Source organism: Danio rerio, chromosome 11 (assembly GCF_049306965.1).
Source record: "Danio rerio strain Tuebingen ecotype United States chromosome 11, GRCz12tu, whole genome shotgun sequence".
In the NCBI taxonomy this organism is placed as follows: domain Eukaryota; kingdom Metazoa; phylum Chordata; class Actinopteri; order Cypriniformes; family Danionidae; genus Danio; species Danio rerio.
Window position 1 is genome coordinate 6,277,991 of NC_133186.1, and position 27,991 is coordinate 6,305,981.

General features: G+C 37.0%; 2 protein-coding genes across 3 annotated transcripts in view; both read left to right on the plus strand.

The window, feature by feature from the left end:
• The window catches only part of LOC141376513 (uncharacterized), a 214,091-nt gene that overhangs the window by 123,238 nt on the left and 62,862 nt on the right, over window positions 1-27,991 (plus strand). The window contains exon 2 of the mRNA XM_073916269.1: window positions 4,038-4,572. The gene's annotated coding sequence lies outside the window, so the exon portion shown is untranslated. The remainder of the gene's footprint in view (window positions 1-4,037; window positions 4,573-27,991) is intronic.
• slc1a6 (solute carrier family 1 member 6) lies at window positions 1,912-26,079 on the plus strand. 2 transcript variants are annotated; one of them, NM_001109703.1, is given in 10 exon segments: window positions 1,912-1,964; window positions 8,826-9,083; window positions 9,186-9,323; window positions 12,731-12,938; window positions 13,026-13,068; window positions 15,212-15,525; window positions 17,184-17,417; window positions 20,222-20,416; window positions 21,950-22,084; window positions 24,215-24,714. In NM_001109703.1, coding segments are annotated over 9 exon segments (1,683 nt in total). In that variant the 5' UTR covers window positions 1,912-1,964; window positions 8,826-8,866; the 3' UTR covers window positions 24,414-24,714.

Genomic DNA, 27,991 nt, shown 5'->3' on the forward strand with positions numbered 1-27,991 from the left:
ACAATTTAAATGGATTGCATCTCTGTTGTGATGTTTAAACTAATCAATAATGGCATCTACACACTGCAGTTACACATCTAAACAATCTAATAAGTGTCCTCAAGATCTCTACAAAGCTACAAGCACATGTGATTAATAAGAGTAGGAGCTAAACTCTGCAGGACAAGGGCGCTCCAGGACTGAAGATGTGCTGGACTATTCCTCTGCACACACTGGGAAACCTCTTCTTGACCGCCACTGTGTATGAAGGTGGAAATTCAAATATATTTTCGATTTTAAAAATATGTTTTATGGAGACTCACATGTACAATATATAGAATAACCTACTTAAATACACTGTAAAACTTACATGTTAAAAAACACTTCACAACATATGCTTTTGGGTGACACGGTAGCGTCTGTCACCTCACAGCAAGGTCACTGATTAAATGTGTTTCCCAGTACTGGGTTGCAGCTAGAAGGGCATCCGCTGCGTAACACATATGCACGATATGTTGGCGGTTCATTCTTCTGTGGCAACCATTGATGAATAAAGGGACTAAGCCGAAGGAGAATGAATAAAAGAATGAACATATGCTTTAGCTTTCAACTTTATTTTATAAGTTATGCGAAGTGATCTTGATGTTTTAAGCCTGTTTAATTTATGTAAGTTGAAGTGACTTGCAATTTCAACTTGATTCAACTTAAAATTAGGACAGCAACAAATTTGTCTTGTTCTGTTTAGCCAGAAAACTACATGGAGATGTATAACTGACATTAAAAAACATAATTACAATAACAAGACAAACAATCAAGATGATTCAATTTTGATTTAAATAAAATGGCTACCCCCCCTATATAATGATGTACAGTTGAAGTCAGAATTATTCACCCTCCTGTTTATTCTTTTCCCCAATTTCTGTGTTACGGAATTTTTTCCAACACATTTCTAAACATAACAATTTTAATAACTCATTTCTAATAGCTGATTTATTTTAGCCATGATGACAGTAAATAATATTTTTCTAGATATTTTTTAAGACACTTCTATACAGCTTAAATTACATTTAAAGGGTAACTAGGTCAGTTAGGTTGACTAGGCAGGTTAGGGTAATTAGGCAAGTTATTGTATAACGATGGTTTGTTCTGTAGACTATCAAAAAAATTAGCTTAAAGGGGCTAATAATTTTGTCCTTTAAACAGTGTTTAAATAAATTTATAACTGTAATAAAACATTTAAGACTTTCTCCAGAAGAAAACATATTATCAGACATACTGTGAAAATTTCCTTGCTCTGTTAAACATCATTTGGGAAATATAAAAAAAAAACAAATTAAAGGGGGGCTAATAATTCTGACTTTAACTGTATATTATCTGTTTAAAACATTTCGTAACAGTTTCAAAGATTCTCATTTAAACAATTGGTCTTGTTAATATTTGGCAAAACACATCTAGGTTGATAGAGAAGTCCAGAGAAGTGGATCAAAAAGTTTTCCTCAATTCTTCTAACACAAGAATGGATGCTGTTTCAGGACAATTTTGAGTAAAGATTTTGATTCACTTCAAATACTACAGTACAGTATACTTAAAGTTACGATTAAAGTATACATTATCCTTCTTCTTTATATTCTTCTGAATGACAAAGGTTCACTCATACTGAACACTGTGTACCGTATCCTTCATGAATGCATTACTATAATCGCCGAGCGGATGTTGTGGTTGCATACAGTAGTAAGGTTAGCCTACGCACAGCATAAACGCCTCCCCCCGATGAGACTTCATTAACGCGTTGATTCTTCACGCTATTGGGCAGGTGGCCGTTGCTTTTTCCTCTCAGAAAAAAAACCCGTGACCTCCTCTCTCCCACGCAAACATCACTTTTCTCCGCGATTTCTTCAAACTGTGGTGAACGCGGAGCATCGCGGGGTCTTCAGCTTCACCAGCACGCGCACGAGAACAGACACAAGAAGAGCTGCTGCGAAATGGTAAGATGCCTTTGTTTTAGTATGTAAAGTGTACTTTAATTAAAAAAAGCATTTTTTTGGCAAGCTTTTTGAATGAGGGATTAAATTGTAGTCTTTCTTTCTTTCTTTCTTTCTTTCTTTCTTTCTTTCTTTCTTTCTTTCTTTCTTTCTTTCTTTCTTGCATAAATTATAAATTGGTTATAAACTAGTCTAATTTGCATGAAAGTGTCTAAATTCCATGTCTAAAAACCTATAATCAACAATTGGATCGTTCATTATGAGATTATATAGATATAACAATCTGTGTGTGCACAATAAACACTGTTTGCTCCTGAGTGTGTGATGTTCTGGTTCAGATACTTCACTATTGCAAAGTGGAAAGGATGGGGGCAAGATTGTGGTGCCAGTAGGCTTTGTAGTGCTCACCTGGGGTGTTTGTTGGTGTAAGTATTTATGCTGATTTAAGATCAGTCATCCAACCATGTGGTAAGGATCAGTGGAGAAAAAAACTGGCCCTAGATCAGACCAGAAGGTCTGCGGCGTACTTCTAGTGTCACCCAGTATGTGGTTGTATGGAGGGTGGGAGAAGGTCAGGCCATATAATAAACTGTTTCATCTGTGTTGGGCATTTTACCTGTGGCCACTTCAGTCCAGAGCAGAGCAACCATGAGTGGTGAGTGAAACTCATACTGTATCAAGGTTTATTCTCTAGAAATGGTTAGATGGAATTGTTTACTTAATATTGTTCTTCAAGGTGTATTTGGTGTGTTTTTTATTGTTTGATATCACACAGTTAGTATTTTGACTTATTGTCAACTGGTGAACTGAGGATTTAAAGGATAAATGCACCCCAAAATGGAAACTCTTTTTTACTTGTTTTTGATTTATTGATTTATGTTCATTATATGTTGATTAGGATTAAGAACATTGAGCTTGGCAACTAATTTTATCACTTTTATGGTGCTGTTTTGTAATTCTTTACAACTTCATGGAAAATAGTTTTTTTTATAAATGTTAAATAATGTGTAAATTGGCACACAAATAAGGAATAAAGTTGCACTTTTTGAGAAATGGTAATTATACAAAAAATTCAATTGCAAAGTAATAATGTCACATTGTTGTATAAAAATGAATAGCTGAAAAGTCATAATTGCCAGATATAGTCATAACCAGGGCCAGACGGAATCTGCGGACGTTTCTTGCTATTTCTGAGGAGAATTTTGGTAAAAATCTGCGGATTTCTGCTGAATTATTTTGGGAGTATCTAGCGGAGTATCATAACTAAAACCGTAATATATTAAATAAAATGTAATAAATTACTGAATAAAAACTAAATAAATTCAGATTTACACATTTACTCAAGTAAATAAACAGAATTAATAATGGGCAAAAAATCTGCAGAAATCTGCGGAATTCTGCGGAAAATCTGCGCGCGCATATTCCGTGTGGGCCTAGTCATAACTGAAAGATGTGCATATGTCAATTACATATTTCTGATAATATAAAGTTATAAACGTGGTATAATGTTGAATTTTTGAAGTGAAAAGCTTTCCAAGAACTGGAAAATGTACAATTACATAGGGGAACATGAGCAAAATCTTTCGATTTATTATTATTATTATTATTATTTGTTTTTTAAGAAAAAGCTCAGAAAATAGCATTATTGGTGTTATGTTGTAGTTTTGTATGGTAGTATCCATTCTCTACAACTGTATGGAACATATGAAGAGTTGCAAGAGATGCAAAAACCTCTAAATGCCATATGAAATTTTCCTCTAAAATTAGTATTTTTATCAGTCTCCCGTGTGTATGTTCAGTATTATCAATTTTATGACAAAGAATAAGTCCATTTACTTAAAAGTAAAATATCTCAACATAATCAAAGGAGGCTAAAAAAAGGTTCATTTTTGACGGAAATGTCAGACGTCACTTAGAGGTTTTTGCATCTGAACTCTTCATATGATATTCTCATTAAAGTTCAATTACATATTTCTGTTAACATAAGGTTATAAATGGGTCTTGTAAATTCACATGATGAGGTGTAATGTTGCATTTCTGAAGTAGAAAACTTGCCAGGAACTGGAAAATATAAAGTTACATGCGGAAATAATGTTGCAATTATGCAGAATCCATACTTCTGAAATATTGTCACATTGTTTCAAAATCTTTCGATTTCCTTGCTGAAAAACCAGCTTAAACCAGCCTAGGCTGGTTGGCTGGTTTTAGCTGGTTGACCAGGCTGGTTTTAGAGATGTTTTGGCCATTTCCAGGCTGGTTTCTAGCCATTTCCAGCCTAGTCTTAGCTGGTCAGGCTGGAAAATGACCAGCCAAATCCAGCTAAAACCAGCTTGACCAGCCTGGTTTAAGCTGGATATAGCTGGTTTTGGCTGGACTCCCAGCTTGGCTAGGCTGGTCAAGCTGGTTTTAGCTGGTCATCTCCCAGCCTGACCAGCTAAGACCAGGCTGGAAATGGCTGGAAACCAGCCTGGAAGTGGCCAAAACCCCTCTAAAACCAGCCTGGTCGACCAGCTAAAACCAGCCAACCAGCCTAGGCAGGTTTAAGCTGGATTTTTCAGCAGGGTTATTATTATTTTTTTAAAGAAAAAGCTCAGAAAATAGCATTATTGGTGTTATGTTGTAGTTTTGTAAGGTAATATCCATTCTCTTTAAGGAATATTTGGTATCATAAATGTTCAATGATGTATTTCACTAAAATGGACATACAGATGAGGAATAACAGTTGCAATATGGTCACATTTTGAAATATGAAAATTCTGCAAAACGTTCAATTGCAAAATGTCACAAATGTTAACTAAAATGTCATAATCACCACATATGTTTGTAATTTAAAGATGTGCATGCGCCAGTTACATATTTCTTTTAATATATTGTTATAAATGTGTCTTGTAAATTCACATTATGAGGTGTAATGTGGCATTTTTTAAGTTGGAACTGGAAAATGTAAAGTTGCATGGAAAAAAATGTTTGCAATTATGCGGAAAAGTCATAATTCTGAGATATAGTCACATTGTGAGATATACACTACATGACAAAAGTCTTGTTTTAGGAGCAACAAATATTAACTTGACTTCTAGCTGATCAATTGGTATCAAAAGTGGCTTATATGAAAGGCAAAGGCCTCTAAATTACGCTTATTTTACCAAAATAAAATATGATCATGCCATTATTTTTATTATTTAATTAGGACAGTAAGGTCTGACTTTGAACAGAAATAGTGTACAGTATAGAATATAAAGTCATGCTGCAGTTGAAATAGAGTTAATATTGTGTATGACTCCCATGAGCTTGAAGGACTGCATCCATACATCTCTGCAATGACTCAGATAACTTATTAATAAAGTCATCTGGAATGGCAAAGAAAGCATTCTTGCAGGACTCCCAGAGTTCATCAAGATTCTTTGGATAAATCTTCTATGCCTACTCCTCCATATTACCCTAGACATGCTCAATAATGTTCATCTCTGGTCACTGGGCTGGCCAATCCTAGAGCACCTTGACCTTCTTTGCTTTCAGGAACTTTGATGTGGAGGCTGAAGTACGAGGAGCGCTATCCTGCCTTCTTCTGTGGTTTGTAATGTAATGGGCAGCACAAATCTTGATACCTCAGGCTGTTGATGTTGCCATCCACTGTGCAGATCTCACACACGTCCCCATACTGAATGTAACACCAAACCATGATTTTTCCTTCACCAAACTTGACTGATTTCTGGGAGAATCTTGGGTCCATGCGGGTTCCTATAGGCCTTCTGCAGTATATGTGATGATTGGGATGCAGCTCAACAGATGATCCATCTGAAAATCCACCTCTGCCACTTTTCCAACTAGAAGTCAAGTTTTATTTGTTGCTTTTACAACTGGGATCGGTGACAAGACTTTTGTCAGGTAGTGCAGTGTTGCAGTTTCAAATATGTAATTCAAATATGTAAAGTCACAACAAAATGATGAACAAAATGTCATATTAGTTTGACTGACAGTCACATTGTGATATATAGACAACCTTTGGTATCAAAACTACACTATTATTACTAAGGGCATGACGGAGTATTGATACAATTTTTACATATTACTGGTGGAAATATAAAAATAAAGAAGCAGAAATTGTCAGTATCACTTAAATTGGTTGATCTAAGACCCTCATTAGTAAATTAGTTTGTGTTTTGTATTCATTTATTAACTAATATTATTCAGTTGATGCCATTAGTCCAACTCAAACCCACGTGTGCTCGAGTTTTCCTGATTAACCCTGCGCTAACACACCTTCAGTTGGTGTGCATCTAAAAACAGAATACATCATGACCGTATTAGTGGAGACTGCTTATCTGGCAATCACATGTTATTTGTTTTGTTGTGTTTGGGATAGGCACCACAATATGCCATTTATTTAGTGTTTACAGTTTCCATGATTAATTAGAGCAAGACATCATGGTAGCTTCTTGTCTATATGGTGTCAGCATCTCATCAATAAAGAGCTGGGTGCTTCACGGCAAGAAGAGGTGATGAGGTTTGATGCTGATTTGCATGACTGTTAAGGTTTATTGATTAATTAACAACTTGGAAACCATTAATAATGTAAGTAATTCAGGATATGTTCTGAAGGGCTGGTAGAAAGTGTAGCTCAGTGATGGTGTATGAAGACAGGTCATTCATGCCCCCTACAGGAGCAGTTTTGTATTCTTAAATAAAGCAAATGATACAGTATCCTGCACTAACATGCACCTTTGGTAAATGTGAGGAAAGAACGCTGTGAAAAATGTCAATAGTGTTTAATCTTTTGATCTTTTGCTGAAAAAATAAAGAAAAAAAATGCACATTTTCGAGACTAAAAAAATAAAAGTAAACTTTTCAAAACTAAAAACATAAAAAGTGCACTTTTCTAAGACAAAAAAGAAAAAAAATGCACATTTTCAAGACTAAAAAAAAGAAAAAGTGCACATTTCCAAGACAAAAAAATAAATAAAAAAGTGCACATTTTCAAGACAAAAAAAGAAAAAAAATGCACATTTTCGAGACTAAAAAAATAAAAGTAAACTTTTCAAAACTAAAAACATAAAAAGTGCACTTTTCTAAGACAAAAAAGAAAAAAAATGCACATTTTCAAGACTAAAAAAAAGAAAAAGTGCACATTTCCAAGACAAAAAAATAAATAAAAAAGTGCACATTTTCAAGACAAAAAAAGAAAAAAAATGCACATTTTCAAGACTAATTTTTTTAAATGCACATTTTCAAGACAAAAAATAAAAATAAAAAATGCACATTTTCAAGACTAAAAAAAGAAAAAAAATGCACATTTTCAAGACTAATTTTTTTAAATGCACATTTTCAAGACAAATGTTTTTTTTTTAAAAATGCACATTTTCAAGACTAATTTTTTTTAAAATGCACATTTTCAAGACAAAAAAGTGCACATTTTCCAGACTAAAAAAATATAAAAATGCACATTTTTAAGACTAAAAAAAGAAAAAGTGCACATTTTCAAGACAAAAAAATAAAATAAAAAATGCACATTTTCAAGGCTAAAAAAAAAGAAAAAAATGCACATTTTCCAGACTAAAAAAATAAAAAATGCACATTTTCAAGACTAAAAAAAGAAAAAGTGCACATTTTCAAGACAAAAGAAAAAATAAAAAATGCACATTTTCAAGACAAAAATAGAAAAAATGCACATTTTCAAGAATAAAAAAAGAAAAAGTGCACATTTTCAAGACAAAAAAAAAGAAAAAGTGCACATTTTCAAGACAAAAAATAAAAAAGTGCACATTTTCAAGGCTAAAAAAGAAAAACTGCACATTTTCAAGACTAAATAAAGAAAAAATGCACATTTTCAAGACTAAAAAAGAAAAAACTTCACATATTCAAGACAAAAATAAAAATAAAATGCACATTTTTAAGACAAATAAATAAATAAATAAATGCACAGTTTCAAGACAAAAAATAAAAATAAAAAGTGCACATTTTCAAGACTAAAGTTTAAACCACATAACTGTGATTTGTGACATTGATGAGGTTCTCAGGATGGAAATTGGTTGTAGGAAAATATCAAAAACACTGAAAATGCCCATAGGAAGAGTTGTGTATCAGTCCAAAATAGGATACAGTAGGTGTCTTTTTTTTTTTTTTTTTAGGTGTCTTTAGACACACTATTAGCAGGATGGTTCAACTAACCAAAAAACATATATATATATTGAAAGAATCAAGAGGACAGTGGTCTTGGTGTCAGAAAGTCTCAAAAACTACAATCCAACAACATCACCTATATACTGAAAAAAGGCTGCTGCTCTCGTTCGAAAGGAAACTTGGGCATCTTCAGTTTTTTATTATTTTTTTGAGCAAAAGATCAAAATCTCAAACAATAAAACCATTTTTCATTCCATTTTTCTTCTTTGCTCATATTCAACAACAGTGCCAGCCACCAGTATTGGTGGAGGACTCTGTATATATAAAAGGATAAGTTCTGTACTTCATTATATTGTACTTATCATTAGAAGGGGGGGTCGGTTGTGTGTTGTTCAAAATCCTTATGTGCCGGCGCCAGCGGTGTAGTGGTTACTGCTTTGACACATGCACACCGGTGCTCACGGCGAGTTTGATTCCCGCCCCGCGGCCCTATGCCTATCCTTTCCCTCTCTCTGCTCCCCGTGCTTTCCTGTCAATAATCTCTACTGTCCTGTACATTGAAGGTTGTGTTGGAACTCTGCATTTTCTTGTAAAAGTATGAAGAGCACATTTTAATTTCATCACAACTTTAGGTCATGGAAAATATCAACAAAATAATTTTTAACCTTGAAAATATTTCTAATTCATAATGTTTTATAATTATAATATTTATAATGTTTTTTTTTCGATCCCAATTGTTTCTTCCAGTTTCCCACGAAACCCTCTTGGACCATGTGTTAGAGCTGATTATGAACGAGAAGCCTCCAAACAGCACTAGTCTGTTTCTGAGCGAAGACTCTGAGAAGCCGCAGCGCGCTGACGAAGGCCTCCACCGCCTGTGCCGAGTGTTACAGAAACAGATGTCTGGAAGCAGGAGAAAGATGGGCGGCATCACACGAAACAGCGTCAAGACGTTCCTGCGGAGGAACGCATTTGTGATCTTCACCGTGGCTGCTGTGGCTTTGGGTAAAGCAGTAAATCAGCGTGTGTTGTTTCCTGTACGGTTCAGAAGGGAACTGTCATGTTCAAAATAGTTTTACTAACTTCTGTCTGATTGACTATGTGTAGGGGTGGCACTGGGGTTTGCCCTGAGACCTCATAATCTGTCCATCAGGCAGGTGAAGTACTTCTCTTTCCCTGGAGAGCTGCTGATGAGGATGCTTCAGATGCTTGTTCTTCCGCTGATCGTCTCCAGCCTTGTCACAGGTACACCAACAAACACATCACTCTCTATTGGAGTGACTATCTTGGCTATCAAAATGACTTTCTCTGTAGGTCTAGTGTTAAGGCAGTCAGTTTCTTCAAATGGCTTGAGTTTCCTTATGCCTAGTTCAGACTGTGGGATTTTAGCCCTGATTTTGGCTCGCCGACAGGTTTGGAGAAATCGCAGACAAATGCCTGAAATCACAGGCAAATCGCTGCTCGTGTACGTGAGTGACAATCACACAGTATGAACTATCAAAGACGCGATCTGAGAGAATCGCTGATGAGTCGCCGATGCCTGTGAGATATTTGGCGTGCTGAATATCTGGAGCTAATATAAATATCATGCCGTGTGAATTGAGTTTTGACTGAAAATAACATCAGCGATCGCCTACAGCCAATGAGAGAGCGGCATTCACTTGTGTGTGCGTGTGTGTATACCTGCTGCAGGCCAGCGGGAGGCTGAGGGAGAAGTTAAAAGCGCTCTTTTTCGGTTTATTTGGACCCACGAAATGAAGGAAAAACTAGTGGAGGTTTGACAGGACTCAGGAGCAACCGTGTCTGTTTGACGTTTCATACAGAAAGAAATTAGTTTATTATCAACGTTGAGGAGAAATGGCTAATTCCCTTTAAACCCAGGTGAGCAAATATGGACATTTTCTACCCCATTAAAGGCTTCTTTCTCATTATGTAGTTAATAACAAAAGATATACTACGTGTTTTTGGCTGTGAGACGTAGTTTGGACGAAGTTGTCGGCGATTCTTCCTATAGTAAAGTCATGCAATGAGAAAGTCCCTGTCGCCGATCCATCTTGCAGTGTAAACAAAGCAGCAACGAAACGCAAGCCCAGATAGTCATGCAGTGTGAAAACATCTGTGACACGACTACTTTGAAAATCATGCAGTCTGAACTCGGCATTAACTTACTAGTTTTTACAGTGTATTTATTTGAATTGTCTGTTTAGAAAATAAGTTTTCCAACCAAATATTAAACAGCTCAATAACTGTTATTAAAGTTCAAATAATACCAAATGTTTCTAGATCAGCAAAACAGGGGTGTGTTTTCGAAAACCATCATTAGCCAACTAAGGTCGCAAGTTCCATCGATACCAGGGCCGGAGTGGGACTCCTTTTCAGCCCTGGAGTTTTAAGCTTTAGACCGGCCCACCTCAGTTCACGACTGACTACAGTATATTAAAATAAGGTCATTTCCAATTCAGTTACTAATTACACTGTCACGTCTTTTTCAAGAAAACAGCTGCTTTAGAGCTTCAAATGTACAACAACCTTACAGTTTTATATGTCTTAACAATAAAAATGAAAAAATAAATAAATAAATAATTTACTCAGGTGAGGATAGAACACCGATCGACGACATTGTAATGCAATGTGGTGACCACTGGACCACAATAGCACTGTTATGCTTGAGTGGCCGGTATGATACTTACATCATCATTACCCTGCAGGCTGCATTTTGCTCATGGGGCTGCGAGACAATGAATAAGAAGAGCGGAGCTGCGGCAAAATAATGAATAAAAAGAGTGAGGCTATGGTCAAAGAAATAAATAAATGAAAAAAAGTGCGACTGCTGAGAGTGCAAGCAGCTAGAAACACCAACCCTCGTGGCCAAAAAACGGACCGGCCCACCGGGAACTCTCCCGGTCCTCCCGATTGGCCAATCCGGGCCTGATCGTTACAAACATAGTTCTTTAATTAATTCAAATGCAGTACCATAGGCAGTTTCGGACGCAGCCCAGGGGCCTCATGTACGAAGACTTGCGTGGAAATCTTACTAAAACATTGCGTACGCACAAAGCTGTAAATGTGCGTACGCAGAAAAAAATTCAGATGTATGAAACACTGCGTACGCCGAATCTCACGCATATTCTTTTGTACATCCGAATGAACGTGAAACTGAGTGCAACATGCACGAGCACAAAACCCCTCCCTGCCTCCTCCCCCGTATGAATATGCTAATGACTATGCTAATGGCAAAACCCAACAAAAAAGCAATGAAAAAAGCAAGCAAAAAGAGAAACTTTGAACAGAATGTGAATTGGAGGTGCTGCTTTCGGAGGTAGACCGGCGAAAAGCGGTGTTATTTGCAAGTTTGTTCTCCGGAATTAACAACAAAAGAAAAAAAAATAGAGTGGGAGAGTTTAGCTGATGCGGTCAACACAGTTGGGTCTGAACATCGCACTGAGTGCATTTAAACAAGAAATAGTGTGGTTTATACCTGTAAAGTGTTGAAGGACGCCTAACAGTCTCAGTGGCGCGCTCATAAGACGCTTGTGATCATGAATTGACACGTTCGAGCATGAACGCGGCTCGAATCCAGCGTCTAATGAACTCTTTCTTGTTTTTTCCCCCGCTACATATCAGATTTTGCCCACTATTTATCACAAGAAAGACAAGTAGGAATCATCAATAAGTTCATATCAATAAGCATCATATTTTATTTGCACATTTATTGAATGGAAATGTTTCTGATTCACGCATGCAAATTCATCTTCAGATAGTGTCTTTATAGCAATGTAGATTGCTCAGATTACATTGGGAAAACAGGCGACTGCTGCAAATTGTGCTTTAATGTTTAGCTGGTCAAATGTATGGTATGAAAACCTTATATACCTGCTAGATGAACCCGTCTCATACAGCTGCCATTGCAAGGCTCAGACACTTTGTAGAGAGGAATTTAACACAACTGCCTCTAGGAGTCGCCAATGGAAATAAAACAGACACGCACAAAAAATGTGCGTACGCCTGCCAGAAAGCTGCCGTGAAGCTGCGCACATTCCCACGTTCAGTTCATTGTTAGTAAATCCAAACGTGAGCGATTCTGAGCGTGAAACCTGGCGTACGCAAAGTTTTTGTGCGTACGCAGCGTTGATACATGAGGCCCCAGGTGTCTTTAATACTGAACCTTTTCATAATCTAATTTTCTGAGATACTGAATTTGAGTTGGCGAGGCAGTAGGTAGTGCTGTCGCCTCACAGCAAGAAGATCACTGGGTCGCTGGTTCGAATCTCAGCTCAGTTGGTGTTTCTGTGTGGAGTTTGCATGTTCTCCCTGCCTTCATGTGGGTTTCCTCCGCGTGCTCCAGTTTCCCCCACAGTCCAAAGACATGCAGCCCAGATGAATTGGGTAGACTAAATTGTCCGACAAGAAAATGAATGAATGAATTTGGGTTTTTCATTAGTTGTCATCAGACTTATTAAAATGAAAGGAAATAAACACTTGAAATATATCAGTATGTGTGGAATGAATGTATATATATTATACAAGTTTCATGTCTTGAATGGAATTAGTGAAATAAATCAACTTTTAAAGATATTTTAAGTATTAGACCAGCACTAGTACATTCTCATCTAGAGATATTTTGGTGCTGCATGTTTTTGTTGCTGTTGTAGGAATCTCATCTTTAGACAGCAAGGCCTCTGGGAAGATGGGAATTCGGGCCATCGTTTACTACATGGTGACCACATTAATTGCAGTTTTCATCGGCATTGTGATGGTGATCATCATCAAACCGGGTAAAGGCAGCAGAGATAGTCCAGTGGCCTCTAGTGGCAGCATTGAACCAGTGCAGGCCGCAGATGCCTTCCTGGACCTTATAAGGTGGGGAGAAAGTTTCACTTGACTATTGCAGTCTTTGTTTATTTAAAAAAAAAAATTACCAGATCTGATTTTCCTCTTTTCGTACAGAAATATGTTTCCACCAAATTTAGTTGAAGCCTGCTTTAAACAGGTTTGTACATCTTTGAATGCAAACATCTTTCTAATGCATGTGTCAGTACATCTATGTTGGTCCTGTAACAACATTCTAATCAGCAAATCAGAATTAAAGGATACGTTTAATTTAAGCTTAGGCTTAGGTTACGTTAGGGTTATGTGCTTCTTCAGGATTATATCCAACTATTATTCCTCATTGATTTTGGGTATAATTTACAGTTAAGTATGGGTTAGGGATTAGGTCTGGATTACACTTTCGAATAAAAATGCCATTACAGGATCAACATAAATGCTAGATAAAATCATACTCACTGAATATACTCTGTACAATATTTTTTTGTGAGTTTGTGATAGGATGGAGATACAGACTTCGAATTGTGAGTTCATAACTATCTAGGAAGCAACATCTGAATAATGTGCTGTTTTTGGTTTGTTTAGATGTGTTTGGTTCACATTGTGCTCATATTTCAGTTACAGCAAGACACTGCAGGGTGAATAGTGTACGAATTATCTAATGATAAATTTGATTACCTTAAAGAATAGCAAATGTTTGCAATATGCATATTAAGCAAATCAGAATATTCAAATGAGATCTCTATTAAATTAAACATGCAATAATTTCGAGCACAAAAACAGGAAACTGAATGAAATCAGGATATATTCATCAACATTAAAGATATAGTTCACCCAAAAATGAAAATTTACTCACTGTTTAATCACCCACTTTACTTTTTTTCTGCGGAACACAACAGAATATATGTTGAAGAATGCTGGACACCTGTAACCATTAACTTTCATAATAGGAAAAACAAATAATAGGGCGGTCAATGGTTACAGGTTTCAAGCATTCTTCAAAATATCTTCTTTTGTGTTCAACAGAAGAAAGAAACTCATAAAGGTTTGAAACAAGTAATGCTTGAATAAATTATAACAGAATGTTTTGCTGTCCCTTTAAAATCTACGTTTTTACAAGGAAGAATATGGGAAATACTGCAAACAGATTTTTTTTCAAAGCATATTTAGTTTTTATAGAATAAATTGCTGTATAAAATCAATGAAATGATCTATGAAGATATCGCTATGTAAAATCCTTCAGAATACAGATATGAATATAGCTTTAAAGTATGATCTAAACCAGTGGTCACCAAACTTGTTCCTGGAGGGCCGGTGTCCTGCAGATTTTAGCTCCAACCCTGATCAATCACACCTGAACAAGCTAATCAAGGTCTTACTAGGTATACTTGAAACATCCAGGCAGGTGTGTTGAGGCAAGTTGGAGCTAAACCCTGCAGGGACACCAGCCCTCCAGCACCAGGATTGGTGACCCCTGATCTAAACTGTAAAATATATCCAATTAGCAGTTTTCCATACTTTGTAATTCATGTTTTATTTGTATTTTTTCCCCTGTTTATTTATGCTTTTGAATTGCATTATGGGAACTTTTAATCTTGAAAAGTTCTAAAATGGAACTTTTATGAACACTTTTAATAGTTTAAAGTGATATATTGTCTGGGTTGGTGTTAAATATTATGGTGCCAAAACCATGTAATAAACTGCCAGAACATTTTCTATTATTTTACAGACTTATTTACTTATTTATTATACATTTATATTATTTCAAACTACTTAAATGTGAAAAAAGTCACTTTCTTAAACTGTAGTTAATTTTCAACATCAAAAGTCGACAAAGCAGAGATCAACATCTCATAATGCAATTGGCAATCGTAAATAAACAGCATGCACTTCGTATGGAAACTGTTAGATTTTTTGACAGTGTATTGTGTACTGTAAGTGCTGAGATTTATGGCTCAAAAGTTCACCTTTTCAGTGCTTGTTTGTTTCACATAAGTGTTCAAATGTCAGTGTCCATTCGTTTATTTATTCCTTTTCCATTTGGCTTAGTCTCTAATTTATCAGAGGTTGCCACAGCGGAATGAACTGCCAACTATTCCGGCATATGTTTTACGCAGCAGATACCCTTCTAGCCACAATCCAGTTCTAAGTGTCCATTCATACTTATTCAAATAAACTGCACTAACAGAGCAATCATTTGTTTTAATGAAATCAAAGCTCTAAATTCTGAACACAACCTTTAATTTTATTCCAAAAAGCTTTCATAGATCAAATATATCACTAATCATCCCATTTCATTTTTGCAGTACAAAACACTATACAAGAAAACCGTGCTGACAAAAAATGTCACCATCGTGGTCAATGCGACAGAGAACGTCAACTCTACTGATCTCAGCCAAGTGTCCAACTTCAGCCCAGTCTTGCAGACCATCCAGGAGACGGTGGAGGAGGCTGTCCCAGTCTCTGGCTCCTCCAATGGGGTGAACGCCTTGGGCTTGGTGGTTTTCTCCATGTGCTTTGGATTAGTGATCGGAAACATGAAACAGCAGGGCCAGGCTCTCCGGGACTTCTTCGACTGCCTGAATGAAGCTATTATGCGCTTGGTGGCCATCATAATTTGGTTAGTGTCTGATTAGGATGTTATATAGGCAATCAGGCAGTTATTTTTACAGTGACATGACACTTGATTCTCTTCTTTTATTTATTTATTTTTTATATGATCAGACCTTTTTGTGCAAGGTAAGTTTACTTTAGGTTGTAAAATGTGGCAAAACTTAAATATCATTTGATAAAAAAATAAATGTAAATATGTGTGTGTGTGTGTGTGTGTGTGTGTATATATATATATATATATATATATATATATATATATATATATATATATATATATATATATATATATATATATATATATTAGGGGTGTCAAAATTAATCGTTTCTGCTGTGCACCGCGATGCAGACGCGGACAATTCGGTATCGGTTCAGTAATAATCATAACCGGTTAGTATGTACTGACGCCATTTATCTCATATGCTCACTACCGCAAGGGAGGTGAGCGCGGGTGTTTACAACACTCCAGCAGCCAACTCAGAAACTGTGCACAATTTCACTGCATGTGTGTTTTTTTCCCTGACACTTACAACAGAAGCCCCTATTTCTCTACGATTGAGGGAATGAAAGTGAACTCTGATTCTCTCTCTCTCTCTCTTACTGTGGCCCATTTCACTTGCTGGCGTGACTTTTCATCTCGGCTGCTGCCGTGACTTTTCCTCCCCTCTCTTTTCCTCTCGGCTGTTACAACAATACTTCTGGATATAGGTCTGCATTCCCGCGGCTGTACCTGTGCATTGTCGCGAGAACTGACCAGATTTCATGTGGTGCAGGAATTTCCGAATAAATCGCGGGAGCGGTCGGTAACTCTGGTGTAATTTTAACAGGAGTGGGCGGTCTCACAATATCGCTCCCGAGCGCGCAAGCGCGCACGTGTGTGTGAGTGTGTGTGTGTTTGTTTGGTGCTGTCTGTGTTTGTGTATGTGTGTGAATTAAAGACAGTGTGGGGCTGTGTGTCTATGTGTGTGTGCGTGTGTGTGTGTGTATTTATACAGACAGCTTGTTATAGCCTCCCCCCAAAATACAGCACTGTGTATGGGAAGCATCGTCAATGCACCGTGATTTTGAATTGAACCGAATCGATGGCATGATAATCTTAACCGAACCGAACCGTGAGACCAGTATAGGTTCACACCTCTAATATTTTATATATATATATATATATATATATATATATATATATATATATATATATATATATATATATATATATATATATATATATATATAATCTGCCACTATGCTAATGCTTAGGTGTTTGTAGCTCCGCCCTCTTTTGAAAAGAGCACAATCTCATTTGAATTTAAAGCGACAGTCATCGAAACAGCACAATTTGGATCACAACCTACAAGGGTCAGTTTCAAAGAGCTATAAAACATTATTTATGGGATATTTAGAGTTAAAACTACACATACACACTCTATAGGGGCATCAGAGACTTATTTACATCTTTAAAAAAGCGGTATAATAGAAATCATATCAATAGATATCAGCATAATAAATTTCAACCTTTAATGATTTTTATGACCACTCTTTATTAGGATTTGCAGATGTCAGAAACAGATTTCCATACATTTGCTATTGATTGAAGTAGAAAAAAAATCATGAATAATTTAACTTCGAAACATATCAAATTTATTACTGTAAAATGCTGTGTCTGTTGCGCAGGTACGCTCCAGTGGGAATCCTCTTCCTGATAGCGGGGAAGATAGTGGAGATGAAGGATCTGGCTCAGGTTGGAGGACAGTTAGGGATGTACACGGTGTCTGTGATTGTGGGGCTGCTCATCCACGGCCTGTTGGTTCTGCCTCTGCTCTTCTTCGTGGTGACCAAGAAGAACCCGTTCACCTTCATTGCCGGGCTGCTGCAGGCTCTCATCACTGCTTTGGGCACTTCATCAAGGTACAAATTTATTAATATAATTTACAAATCCCAGAGAAACAATACAGAGCAATCTGATGTTGTAAATTGCTTGAGCACTGTTGCAGATGATCCATCTATTTGATAGACAGGTTTTTTATTTTGTTTCCAGGTATTAAGTATTTCCCAGGTTATGGTTTATAGACCAAGATTTTCACAGAATTTCCCATAATTTTTTTTCCTCTGGGGAAAGTCTCATTTTTTGTTAGTTTGGTGAGATCAGAGGTGCCCAAACTTTTTTGTATGAAGGGCAAAACAAAATATCCGAAGATAAATATACCAAACTATATTAAATTAAAGTTGTCGTGGGTAATTTATTTAATAACCCTACTGAAAAAGAACAGGTTAAACCAGTCTAGGCTGGCTGGCTGGTTTTAGCTGGTCGACCAGGCTGGTTTTAGAGGGGTTTTGGCCATTTTCAGGCTGGTTTCCAGCCATTTCCAGCCTGGTCTTAGCTGGTCAGGCTGGGAAATGACCAGCTAAAACCAGCTTGATCAGCCTAGCCAGGCTCGGAGCCCAGCCAAAACCAGCTATGTCCAGCTTAAACTAGGCTGGTCAAGCTGGTTTTAGCTGGATTTAGCTGTTAATTTTCAGCCTGACCAGCTAAAACCAGGCTGGAAATGGCTGGAAACCAGCCTGGAAATGGCCAAAACCCCTCTAAAACCAGCCTGGTCGACCAGCTAAAACCAGCCAACCAGTCTAGGTTGGTTTAAGCTGGATTTTTCAGCAGATATTTAAAAATAAATAATGGGCAATGCGGTGGTGCAGTGGGTAGTGCTGTCACCTCACAGCAAGAAGGTCACTGATTCGAGCCTCGGCTGGGTCAGTTGGTGTTTCTGTTTGGAGTTTGCATGTTCTCCCTGTGCTCACGTGGGTTTCCTCCGCTGGCTCCGGTTTCCCCCACAAGTCCAAACATGTGTTATAGGTGAATTGGGTAAACTAAAATTGTCCGTAGTGTATGTGTGTAAATAAGTGTGTAAGGATGTTTCCCAGTGATTGGTTGTAGTACTTTCCCAGAGATGGGTTGCGGCTGGAAGGGCATCCGCTGCGTTAAAAAACCTGCTGGATAAGTTGGCGGTTCATTCCGCTGTGGCGACCCCGGATTAATAAAGGGATTAAGCCGACAAGAAAATGAATGAATGAATGGTTGTAGTACCTCAGACGTAATCTGAGAATTTCATTGAAAACAAACAGGATTTTAGACTAAAAGGGCAAACTATTTTGTTATCTTAAATCACATGCACAGATGAATTGTTCACCGCAAAGTTAGCAATGTAAGCGAACAAAATCAATATGGTAGTTTCGATTTCATGTGTTCTTAAAATTATGATATTGAAAATTAAATGAACAAATGCATTCAATAGAGTCTGGCTGCAGATTTGCACTTGCACCTCCTGGCTTGCACGCTCGGACTTGCAGGCTCAGGCAACCGTGCTTCCTCTGCAAGTGACGTCATTTACAATCGCCACCTGTGTCCGCTTGCATGAAAGTCCTTTGGTAATTCAACTTAAGGGTTTCCCCGAGGCGGAAAAATCCCTGAGGCAATGGATTTCATTGAGATCGTTGCAATAAACTTCTTATCTGTCACCCTTACTCAAGTGCCTTTTTTTTCTAAGGGCTTCACTGTGGTTTCTGGCAACATACGGCAACGGGCACCACAGCTGCAATAGATACGTAAACAGATCGTAACGAATAACGCATGCTTCCCTTACAACAGCTCTGCAGTAATGTTACACATCATCTGTGCTGTTTTCTTTCCGGTAAGCGAGTCGAGACGTTCCCTTATCGAGTCGATCTCTATATTATGTTTGGAGGGCCTATAACACTGGGCTGGGATCATGTAGAGACTGTTGAAGCTGCGCTGCATGTTGTACAACGTAAGTAGGCTACTTAGAAATTATTTGACAACGTCGTCACTGGCAACGCAAACGAACTGGAAACTTACTTTTGGTTTATTTGTGTTGATTTTGTTGGAATATCAAGCCAATTCCATGCGTGTTCAAGAGAAAAGGTCTGGAGAGGTTTTTCTTCAATGTCAAAAATCGTAACAATTTATTGGATACAAATGAATAATTCGATGACAGAGCTCTGGGTTACGTTACCCCAATGCAATACAAGAATTACATTCAAGAGGTTCGCAACTAACATACATTTCCTGACTTCAGCATATATACACAACTGATCTTAACAGGTGGAGTTTTGGTGTAACGTTACTTGTCAGTCATTGTTCAGTCCTCCATTGGCCGCACCTTCGACATACTTCCTCTTTTTCTACGAATTCTCTGCCCAACAACAAAGTATACATCTTTCTGTGTTCTGTGTTCAGTTTCAACACCTCTCTTCAGACAGGAAGTTTCTGCAGAGCTGAATTAAATTTTGGACCCGCATCTATCTACTTCTGCAAAAATGCTAATTAGTATGCACAGCACTCACCCACAACATTAGAAGTTCAGTTAATATATGACCCTTACATGACCAATACAAATAATTGTTTGATTAAAAGAAAAAGAGACAAAAATAATAAAAAATGGTTCCTATTATCCAATAATTTCAAGTGACGTGACAGGTGCAGGTGTCGATTATAAATGACGTCACTTGCATAGGAAGCGTGGCTGCCTGAGCGTGCAAGCCCGAGAATGCAAGCCTGAAGATGCAAGTTCAACTCTGCAGCCAGACCCTTCTCAATGCATTACTGCAGTCTTTGAAAAACATTTATTTATTGGTCGTTCACCTTTTGTTCAAACAGTACGATACTGTGGTATTAGTATTTTACATGTCTTCCTCAGCTCTGCCACCCTGCCCATTACTTTTCGTTGTCTCGAAGAAAACAACCACGTGGACAAAAGAGTGACACGTTTTGTGCTTCCGGTCGGAGCCACAATCAACATGGATGGCACAGCTTTATACGAAGCAGTGGCAGCCATCTTCATCGCTCAGGTCAACGACATGGATCTGAACTTTGGCCAGATCCTCACCATCAGGTTAGTTTAGTAGCTACTACACTGCAGCATTGTTTTTCATCATTTTTGCAAACACAGATTCTCATAAATTGCAAACAATGTACAGTTGAAGTCACAATTATTAGCCCTCCTGTGAATTTTTTGTCTGCGGAGGAAGAGGAGACAGGTACCTGACTGGCCTTTCTGCAGTCCAGAAATGTGTCCAGTAGAGAATGTGTGGCCCATTTTATTTATTAGCCCTCCTGTAAATATTATGTCTGCGGAGGAAGAAGATACAGGTACTTGACTGGCCTTCCTGCAGTCCTGACCTGTGTCCAATAGAGAATGTGTGGAGCAATTTAATTATTAGCCATTCTGTGAATTTTCTGTCTGCGGAGGAAGAAGATACAGGTACTTAACCGGCCTGTCTGCAGTCCTGACCTGTGTCCAATAAAGAATATTTGGAGCAATTTAATTATTAGCCCTCCTGTAAATTTTCTGTTTGCAGAGGAAGAGGATACAGGTACATGACTGGCCTGTTTGCAGTCCTGACCTGTGCCCAAAAGAGAATGTGTGGAGCAATTTAATTATTAGCCCTTCTGTGAATTTTCTGTCTGCGGAGGAAGAAGATATAGGTACTTAACCAGCCTGTCTGCAGTCCTGACCTGTGCTCAATAGAGAATGTGTGGCACATTTTAATCATTAGCCCTTCTGTTTATTTTCTGTCTGTGGAAGAAGAGGATATAGGTACTTAACCGGCCTGTCTGCAGTCCTGACCTGTGTCCAATAGAGAATGTGTGGCGCATTTGAATTATAAGTCCTCCTGTAAATATTCTGTTTGCAGAGAAAGAGGATACAAGTACTTAACCGACCTGTATGCAGTCACGATCTGTGTCCAATAGAGAATGTGTGGCGCATTTGAATTATTAGTCCTCCTGTAAATTTTCTGTTTGCAGAGGAAGAAGATACAGGTACTTGACTGGCCTGTCTGCAGTCCTGACCTGTGTCCAATAGAGAATGTGTGGAGCATTTTAATTATTAGTCCTCCTGTAAATTTTCTGTTTGCTGAGGAAGAAGATACAGGTACTTGACTGGCCTGTCTGCAGTCCTGACCTGTGCCCAAAAGAGAATGTGTTGTGCATTTTGAAGCGCAAAATGCAACAACAAAGGTGTTGTCCACCTTAGGACTTTTTTGCAGGAAGAATGAGACAAAATTACACCTGTAACACCTGAATACATGTTTATTTTGAATAAAATAACCCATAAATATTGGTCTGTTGTATTGTCTGCAATGAAATACAAGTCAAAGTAAATTTAGAAATCCCTTTTATTTTTATTAGCATTTCCCATACGGTCAAAACTTTTTCTGATATGGGGGTTGTAGTAAAATTTGTCATCACGACAAAGAAATCAGTTATTCGAAATGAGTTATTAAAACTATTGAGTTTAGAAATGTGCTGAAAAAATCTTCCTTTAGTTAGACAGAAATGTACAGGAGGGCCAATAATTCTGACTTCAACTGTATTCTGTAATTTATTTCGCATAAAAATGAAAAAGCCCTCATGTTTCCTGCAGTATTACAGCAACCGCCGCTAGCATCGGAGCAGCAGGCATCCCTCAGGCTGGGCTGGTTACTATGGTGATAGTATTGACATCGGTGGGACTTCCCACAGAGGACATTACCCTGATCATCGCTGTGGACTGGTTCCTGTGAGTCTCTCTCAAATGTCACGTTGAAGCAGTAGAGAGCACTCTCTCAAAGGTTATTGATACATAATGCAGATTGCTAATCTGAAGGAGTGTTAGCAGCGTTCAAACATCCTGCTTTCATATTGTGGCCCTATAATACTGAACAATGACTTTAAAACACTGAATAAATCTCTTCAGTTAATGAACTAAGACTGAACCTCACTGTTAAAAATTGTCCTGTTAAAAAACGGTAAGTTACTGGCAGCATGGTTGCCAGCAAGTTACTGTTAAATTAACAGCATCTTGCTGTGGCTCTGTAAATTAACGGTAAAATACCGGTAGCTGCAGTTGCCAGCATGGTTGCTGTAACAATACGTGGACTACATTGATATACACAATACTCAAGTGAACTCATTTTGTTTACTAAAAGCGACATCCTCAAAATGGCCAACTGCTGTATGAGTTTATGAAGTAATGTGCTATATATGCTTATAAGCATACTTATAATGATAACTTATTTTAGCTAATTAGAAAAGTTCTGTTTAACCCCATCAAAATAAAGTGTTACCAATATTTTTAATAAGATTAAGCTGCAGAATCTAAATAAAATCTCTAAAAGGTCATCTCTACATTCATTCATTCATTTTGTTTTCGGCTTAGTCCCTTTATTAATCCAGGATCGCCACAGCAGAATAAGCCGCCAACTTATCCAGCACATGTTTTATGCAGCGGATGCCCTTCCAGCTGCAACCCATCTCTGGGAAACATCCATACACACTCATTCACACACACTATGGACAATTTAGCCTACCCAATTCACCTTTACCACATATCTTTGGACTTTGGGGGAAACCGGAGCACCCGGAGGAAACCCACGCAAGCAATGGGAGAACATGCAAACTCCACACAAAAATGCCAACTGACCCTCGAACCAGCGACTTTCTTGCTGTGAGGTGACAGCACTACCTACTGTGCCACTGTGTCACCGTCATCTCTATATATCAATGAAATACCACACAGGGGTTCTCCGTCATTTCTGATATATCTCTGTCTTTAATTTGAAAAACATTAATTTTATCGAAGCAAAGTTTAAAAATGTCTTTTTATGCAATATGTGAGCATCTGAACAGAGGAAGTGTAGAGCAGAAGTAAACATGTACAAGGTGGTGATGTAAGGGTAGGCATCTAGCCAATTTTCAACACTTGGCACCTTGAAAACACCATAGCAACTCTGTAGTAACATGATAAAAACACTCCACTTTCAACATTTAAAGGGTCACGGAACACCAAAACACATTTTTTGATCTGTTGACAGTTTTTACCTGTACAGTGTTCAGACAAAATCTGTAAAGACAGGACAATCAACATTAACTGGAGCCCCGTCTTTTTTAAAAGGAGACGAGTAGCAAATCCGGATTTCACCATTTCCAGATGCGAAAAGTTCTCAGGTAAAAAATTTTGCCTAGACACGTATTTCTGTCACGCGTCACATGCACTGTAGTCCACACATGAGTCCAGCTGCGCTCTCATAGCGCTAAAATGAAAACAAGACCTTTATTGCAGCACATTAATAAACACAACAATGACGACCCGTGTCTCCAAACTTTACTATTTTTTTCTTCCACTTCTTTTGGCAACACAATGTGGCGTCTCTCTGCTGTCTGAACACTGTACAGGTAAACAGTCTTCGAAGCTATTATGCATATTAATGAAGTTGCAGCACATACACAATAGAGCGTGCTGATTGGTTTGAACCAAGTCTTTCTTATGAATGAATGCAGCACACTCAGAGACGTCACGAAGGAAGCCAAGTACAGACATCTAGTCTACACGCTGGAATACACACAAGTATCTTATCGGCGTGACGCAGCTTCAAAAATTTGTCTCAAACAGGAAGAATGAATTTGCTCAAAATAACGCAAAAACAACCAATTTTCACTTTTTTGTGAAATATATGTGTCCTCATAGTGTTTTTAGCAGCGTGGGACACATATTTGACTGTCAACAGCTCAAAAAATGTGTTTTGGTGTTTCGTGACCCTTTAAGCTACACCTCAGAAATCATCTGCCACGCTCCAGCATTGTGGTGTTTCTGAGGTGTTAGTAATGTGTAAACGGGGTTTGACGTACATATTTTCATGTGGTTCTTCAGGGATCGACTCAGGACCACCACCAACGTGCTGGGAGATTCGTTTGGCGCCGGAATTGTTGAGCATCTGTCGCGGCAGGAACTTCAGAACCAAGACGTAGAAATCAGCAACTCTGTGATCGAGGAAAATGAGAAGCCGTACCAGCTGATCTGTCAGGAGAACGACTCTCTCAAACACCGCAACAGTGAAACCACCATGTAACAATCCTCGCCCGTTTATAGCTCACACCTGTAAGCACTGTTAATAATTGGGAAAATCAGAGCGTGCTATTTAAGGTAATGAAAGAGGACAGATATTTATGTGTTGACAGATAAATGATATCTAAGAAAGTAGCACTGAATTCAAACAACACTATGCTAGCTTTATAATGCTGATTTAAGACTGTTAAAAACACTGAGGTCTTTTTAAGATATAAATATTGCTGATTGATATTGTTTAACCAGCATAATTTACATGACCTTGTTTACACCTGGTATTAGGATGTGTTTTGATCAGATCACAAGTAAAAGAGAGAGAAAAATGCTGACCTTTACATAACATACCCATCGAATTTCCTGACTTCTTAAATGGAAAACTTACGATTTTAGATGGCCGTTTAAACCCTGTCTGGCTAATTTGCATCAACTTAACATAATTGTTAAAATTTAGTTCAGGAAATGTGGATTATGTGGTCTTTTGTGGCTGTTCAAACACTTTCCAACAACCTGTGCGTGTGCAGGGGTCTGTTTGCACATAGGCACCTCATGCATTTTCTCTGATCCGAAAGCTGTCTGGTTTGTAAAAACAGCTCAGTTTACTTTTGGCTGCATAAATGCATCTGTGCTAATTGAATATAAATAGAACAAGGTAACATCGACTAAAGTTTTATTATAATATTTTTATAAATGTTTGCTACATATCATATTTAACATACAAATGATTTCATATTTAGGCTGCAAACGCACAAGGCAGGTTTGTTTGTCGTACAGAAACACCCAAGACAGCATTCGGCAGCTGTAGAGGGTTTACATAATTTGCGTATAACATACTTTGTGTTCTTTTTTAACACCAGTTTTAGATTTGTATATTTATGTGTGGCACGATAACAATGTATTTACAGTCGAAGTCAGAATTATTAGCCCCCTTTTTTATGTTTTCCCCAATTTCTGTTTAACAACGAGAATATATTTTTAACACTTTTCTAAACATAATAGATTTACTAACTCATCTTTATTAACTGATTTATTTTATCTTTGTCATGATGACAGTAAATAATATTTGACTAGATAATTTTCAAGACACTTTTATACAGCTTAAAGATAGATTTAAAGGCTTAACTAGGTAAATTAGGTTAACTAGGCAGGTTAGGGTAATTAGGCAAGTTATTGTATAACGATGGTTTGTTCTGTAAACTATCGGAAAAATATAGCTCAAAGAGGCTAATAAATTTGTCCTTAAAATGGTGTTTAAAAAATTAAAAACTGCTTTTATTCTAGCCGAAATAAAACAAATAAGACTTTCTCCAGAAGGAAAAAATATTATCAGACATACTGTGAAAATGTCCTTGTTCTGTTAAACATCATTTGGAAAATATTTAAAAAAGAAAAAAAAATTAAAAGGGGGCTAATAATTCTGACTTCAACTGTATGTGTGTGTATATATTTTGTTTGTTTGGTTTTCACTTGTTCCTAAAAAACCAACAAAAATTAAGTATAAAAAAAAAGTAAAGAAATAAATAAAACAAAAAAGCAAGCATTCAAACTGTCGTCTGTGGCGTTGCTGTTAGATGTTATACTTGCATTGTTATATCATAAAGCCCATAATAAACTCTCACAATTTTGACCATTACTATCAAGCATATTGTGTAACAACAGCGTATATATATATATATATATATATATATATATATATATATATATATATATACTTAAAAAAAACACTAAAAAAAAGGAAAATTAACCCGATTTTACTTTTAATTTACAAATTTTAGAATTTGCACATACATTTGAAGTCATAATTATTAGCTCCCCTGTTTATTTTTCCCCAATTTCTGTTTAACGGAGAGAAGATTTCCTCAACACGTTTCTAAACATAAAAGTTTTAATGTCTAATTTCTAATAACTGATTTATTTTCTTCGCCATGATGACAGTAAGTAATATTTGACTAGATATTTTTCAAGACGCTTCTATACAGCTTAAAGTGAAATTTTAAGGCTTAACTAGGTTAATTAGGTCAACTAGGCAGGTTAGGGTATTTAGGCATTTTAATGATGGTTTGTTCTGTAGACTATCGGAAAAAATATAGCTTAAAGGGGCTAATAATTTTGACCTTAAAATGTTTTTTTTTTATTTTTTAACTGCTTTTATTATAGCTGAAATAAAACAAACAAGACTTTCTCCAGAAGAAAAAAATATTATCTGACATACTGTGAAAATTTCCTTGCTCTGTTAAACATCATTTGGGAAATATTTAAAGAAGAAAAAAAATTCTAAGGGGGCGAATAATTCTGACTTCAACTGTAAATCAGCATGTTAAAAATGAACTAAAATAATAATAATAATAAAAAATCGTTTATTTGGGACAAAAAACTGTAATTTGATGCTTTAGTTTGGCTCACATCTCATTGGTTTACACAGATAGGGCGGGGTTTATGGCCTACAATGAATTTTGTGGTGATAGAAATGTTTTTAGATTGAGAATGTTGATCGAACAGGTACTATTCTCAATAACTGAGCCACATCTGAATAGATGTTAATACACTACTGTAGGTGTAAATGCTGATCATTGATCTTTACAAATGTATGTTAATGCCAGGTGTAAAAAAGGTAATGTTTTATTGTGGTTTTGTCTTTTTATGATATTGCATAAGGTTATTTATATAATGTACATTTGATGAATTGAAAATTTTCTTTACACAATGTTTTGTGATAGACTGTGAAGTACACTGGTATGATTCCACCCTTAAAGTGGACCTATTTTGTCCCTTTTTGCAAGATGTAAAATAAGTCTCTGATGTCCCTAGAGTGTGCTTGTGAAGTTTAAGCTTAAAATACCACACAAATAATGTTTTATAACTCTTTAAGACAGCTGCTTTTTAGGCTTTGATCCTAATTGTGTCATTTTGGTGACTGTCGCTTTTAATTCAAATGAGACTGTGCTCTTTTCAAAAGAGGGCGGAGCTACACATGCCAATGTGTCAGCATAGTGGCAGATGTAGAAACAAGACTAACATCCTGTGCTAATGAGGGAGAGATTGTCACTAATGGGCGGGGCTTTCCCCCTCTGATGACACGTACAAAGGGAGAATGCCAATCAAAGTGTTTCTGCAGACTGTTTTTATCAAGTGTGAATATAAAAAATTAAATTAATAAATTTTTACTATTAGAAGTTGGTTATATTCACACACTGATGCATACAAGTGTGTTTAAACCCCTAATAAAAGAGATTTTTGCATAGTAGGTCCCCTTTAAAATAGTCTTTTAGTAAAATTGGATTGATTTCATAGTGCATAGATGGACGGTTAATGGTGGTTTAAGAATAATCAGACTTTTTTTTGTGGTGGATTATCTGATTATTCTTCTGTGTTTTGGTTCTGTATTCAGTTTGTGTTGTGCTGATTTTTTTCAAGTATTTTGAAATCTTTTTGCCTGCTTTATAAACGTCTTCAGTTTGTGCTGTACATATAAATACTGTGTGAAATACTTGAATCTTTACCACAATCTCCAGCTGTTCTTTAACAGTTCAGTCTGCTGCGTCAGTACTGGGATTACACATTTACTTCCCAATCCTCTCTGTTGGG

Excerpts from the sequence above, each read along its gene's own strand:
- slc1a6 (XM_009305801.5), top strand. Across the intron at positions 12,939-13,025 it reads GCCTTCCTGGACCTTATAAG|AAATATGTTTCCACCAAATT; the intron begins GTGGGGAGAAAG and ends CTTTTCGTACAG. Across the intron at positions 13,069-15,211 it reads TTGAAGCCTGCTTTAAACAG|TACAAAACACTATACAAGAA; the intron begins GTTTGTACATCT and ends TCATTTTTGCAG.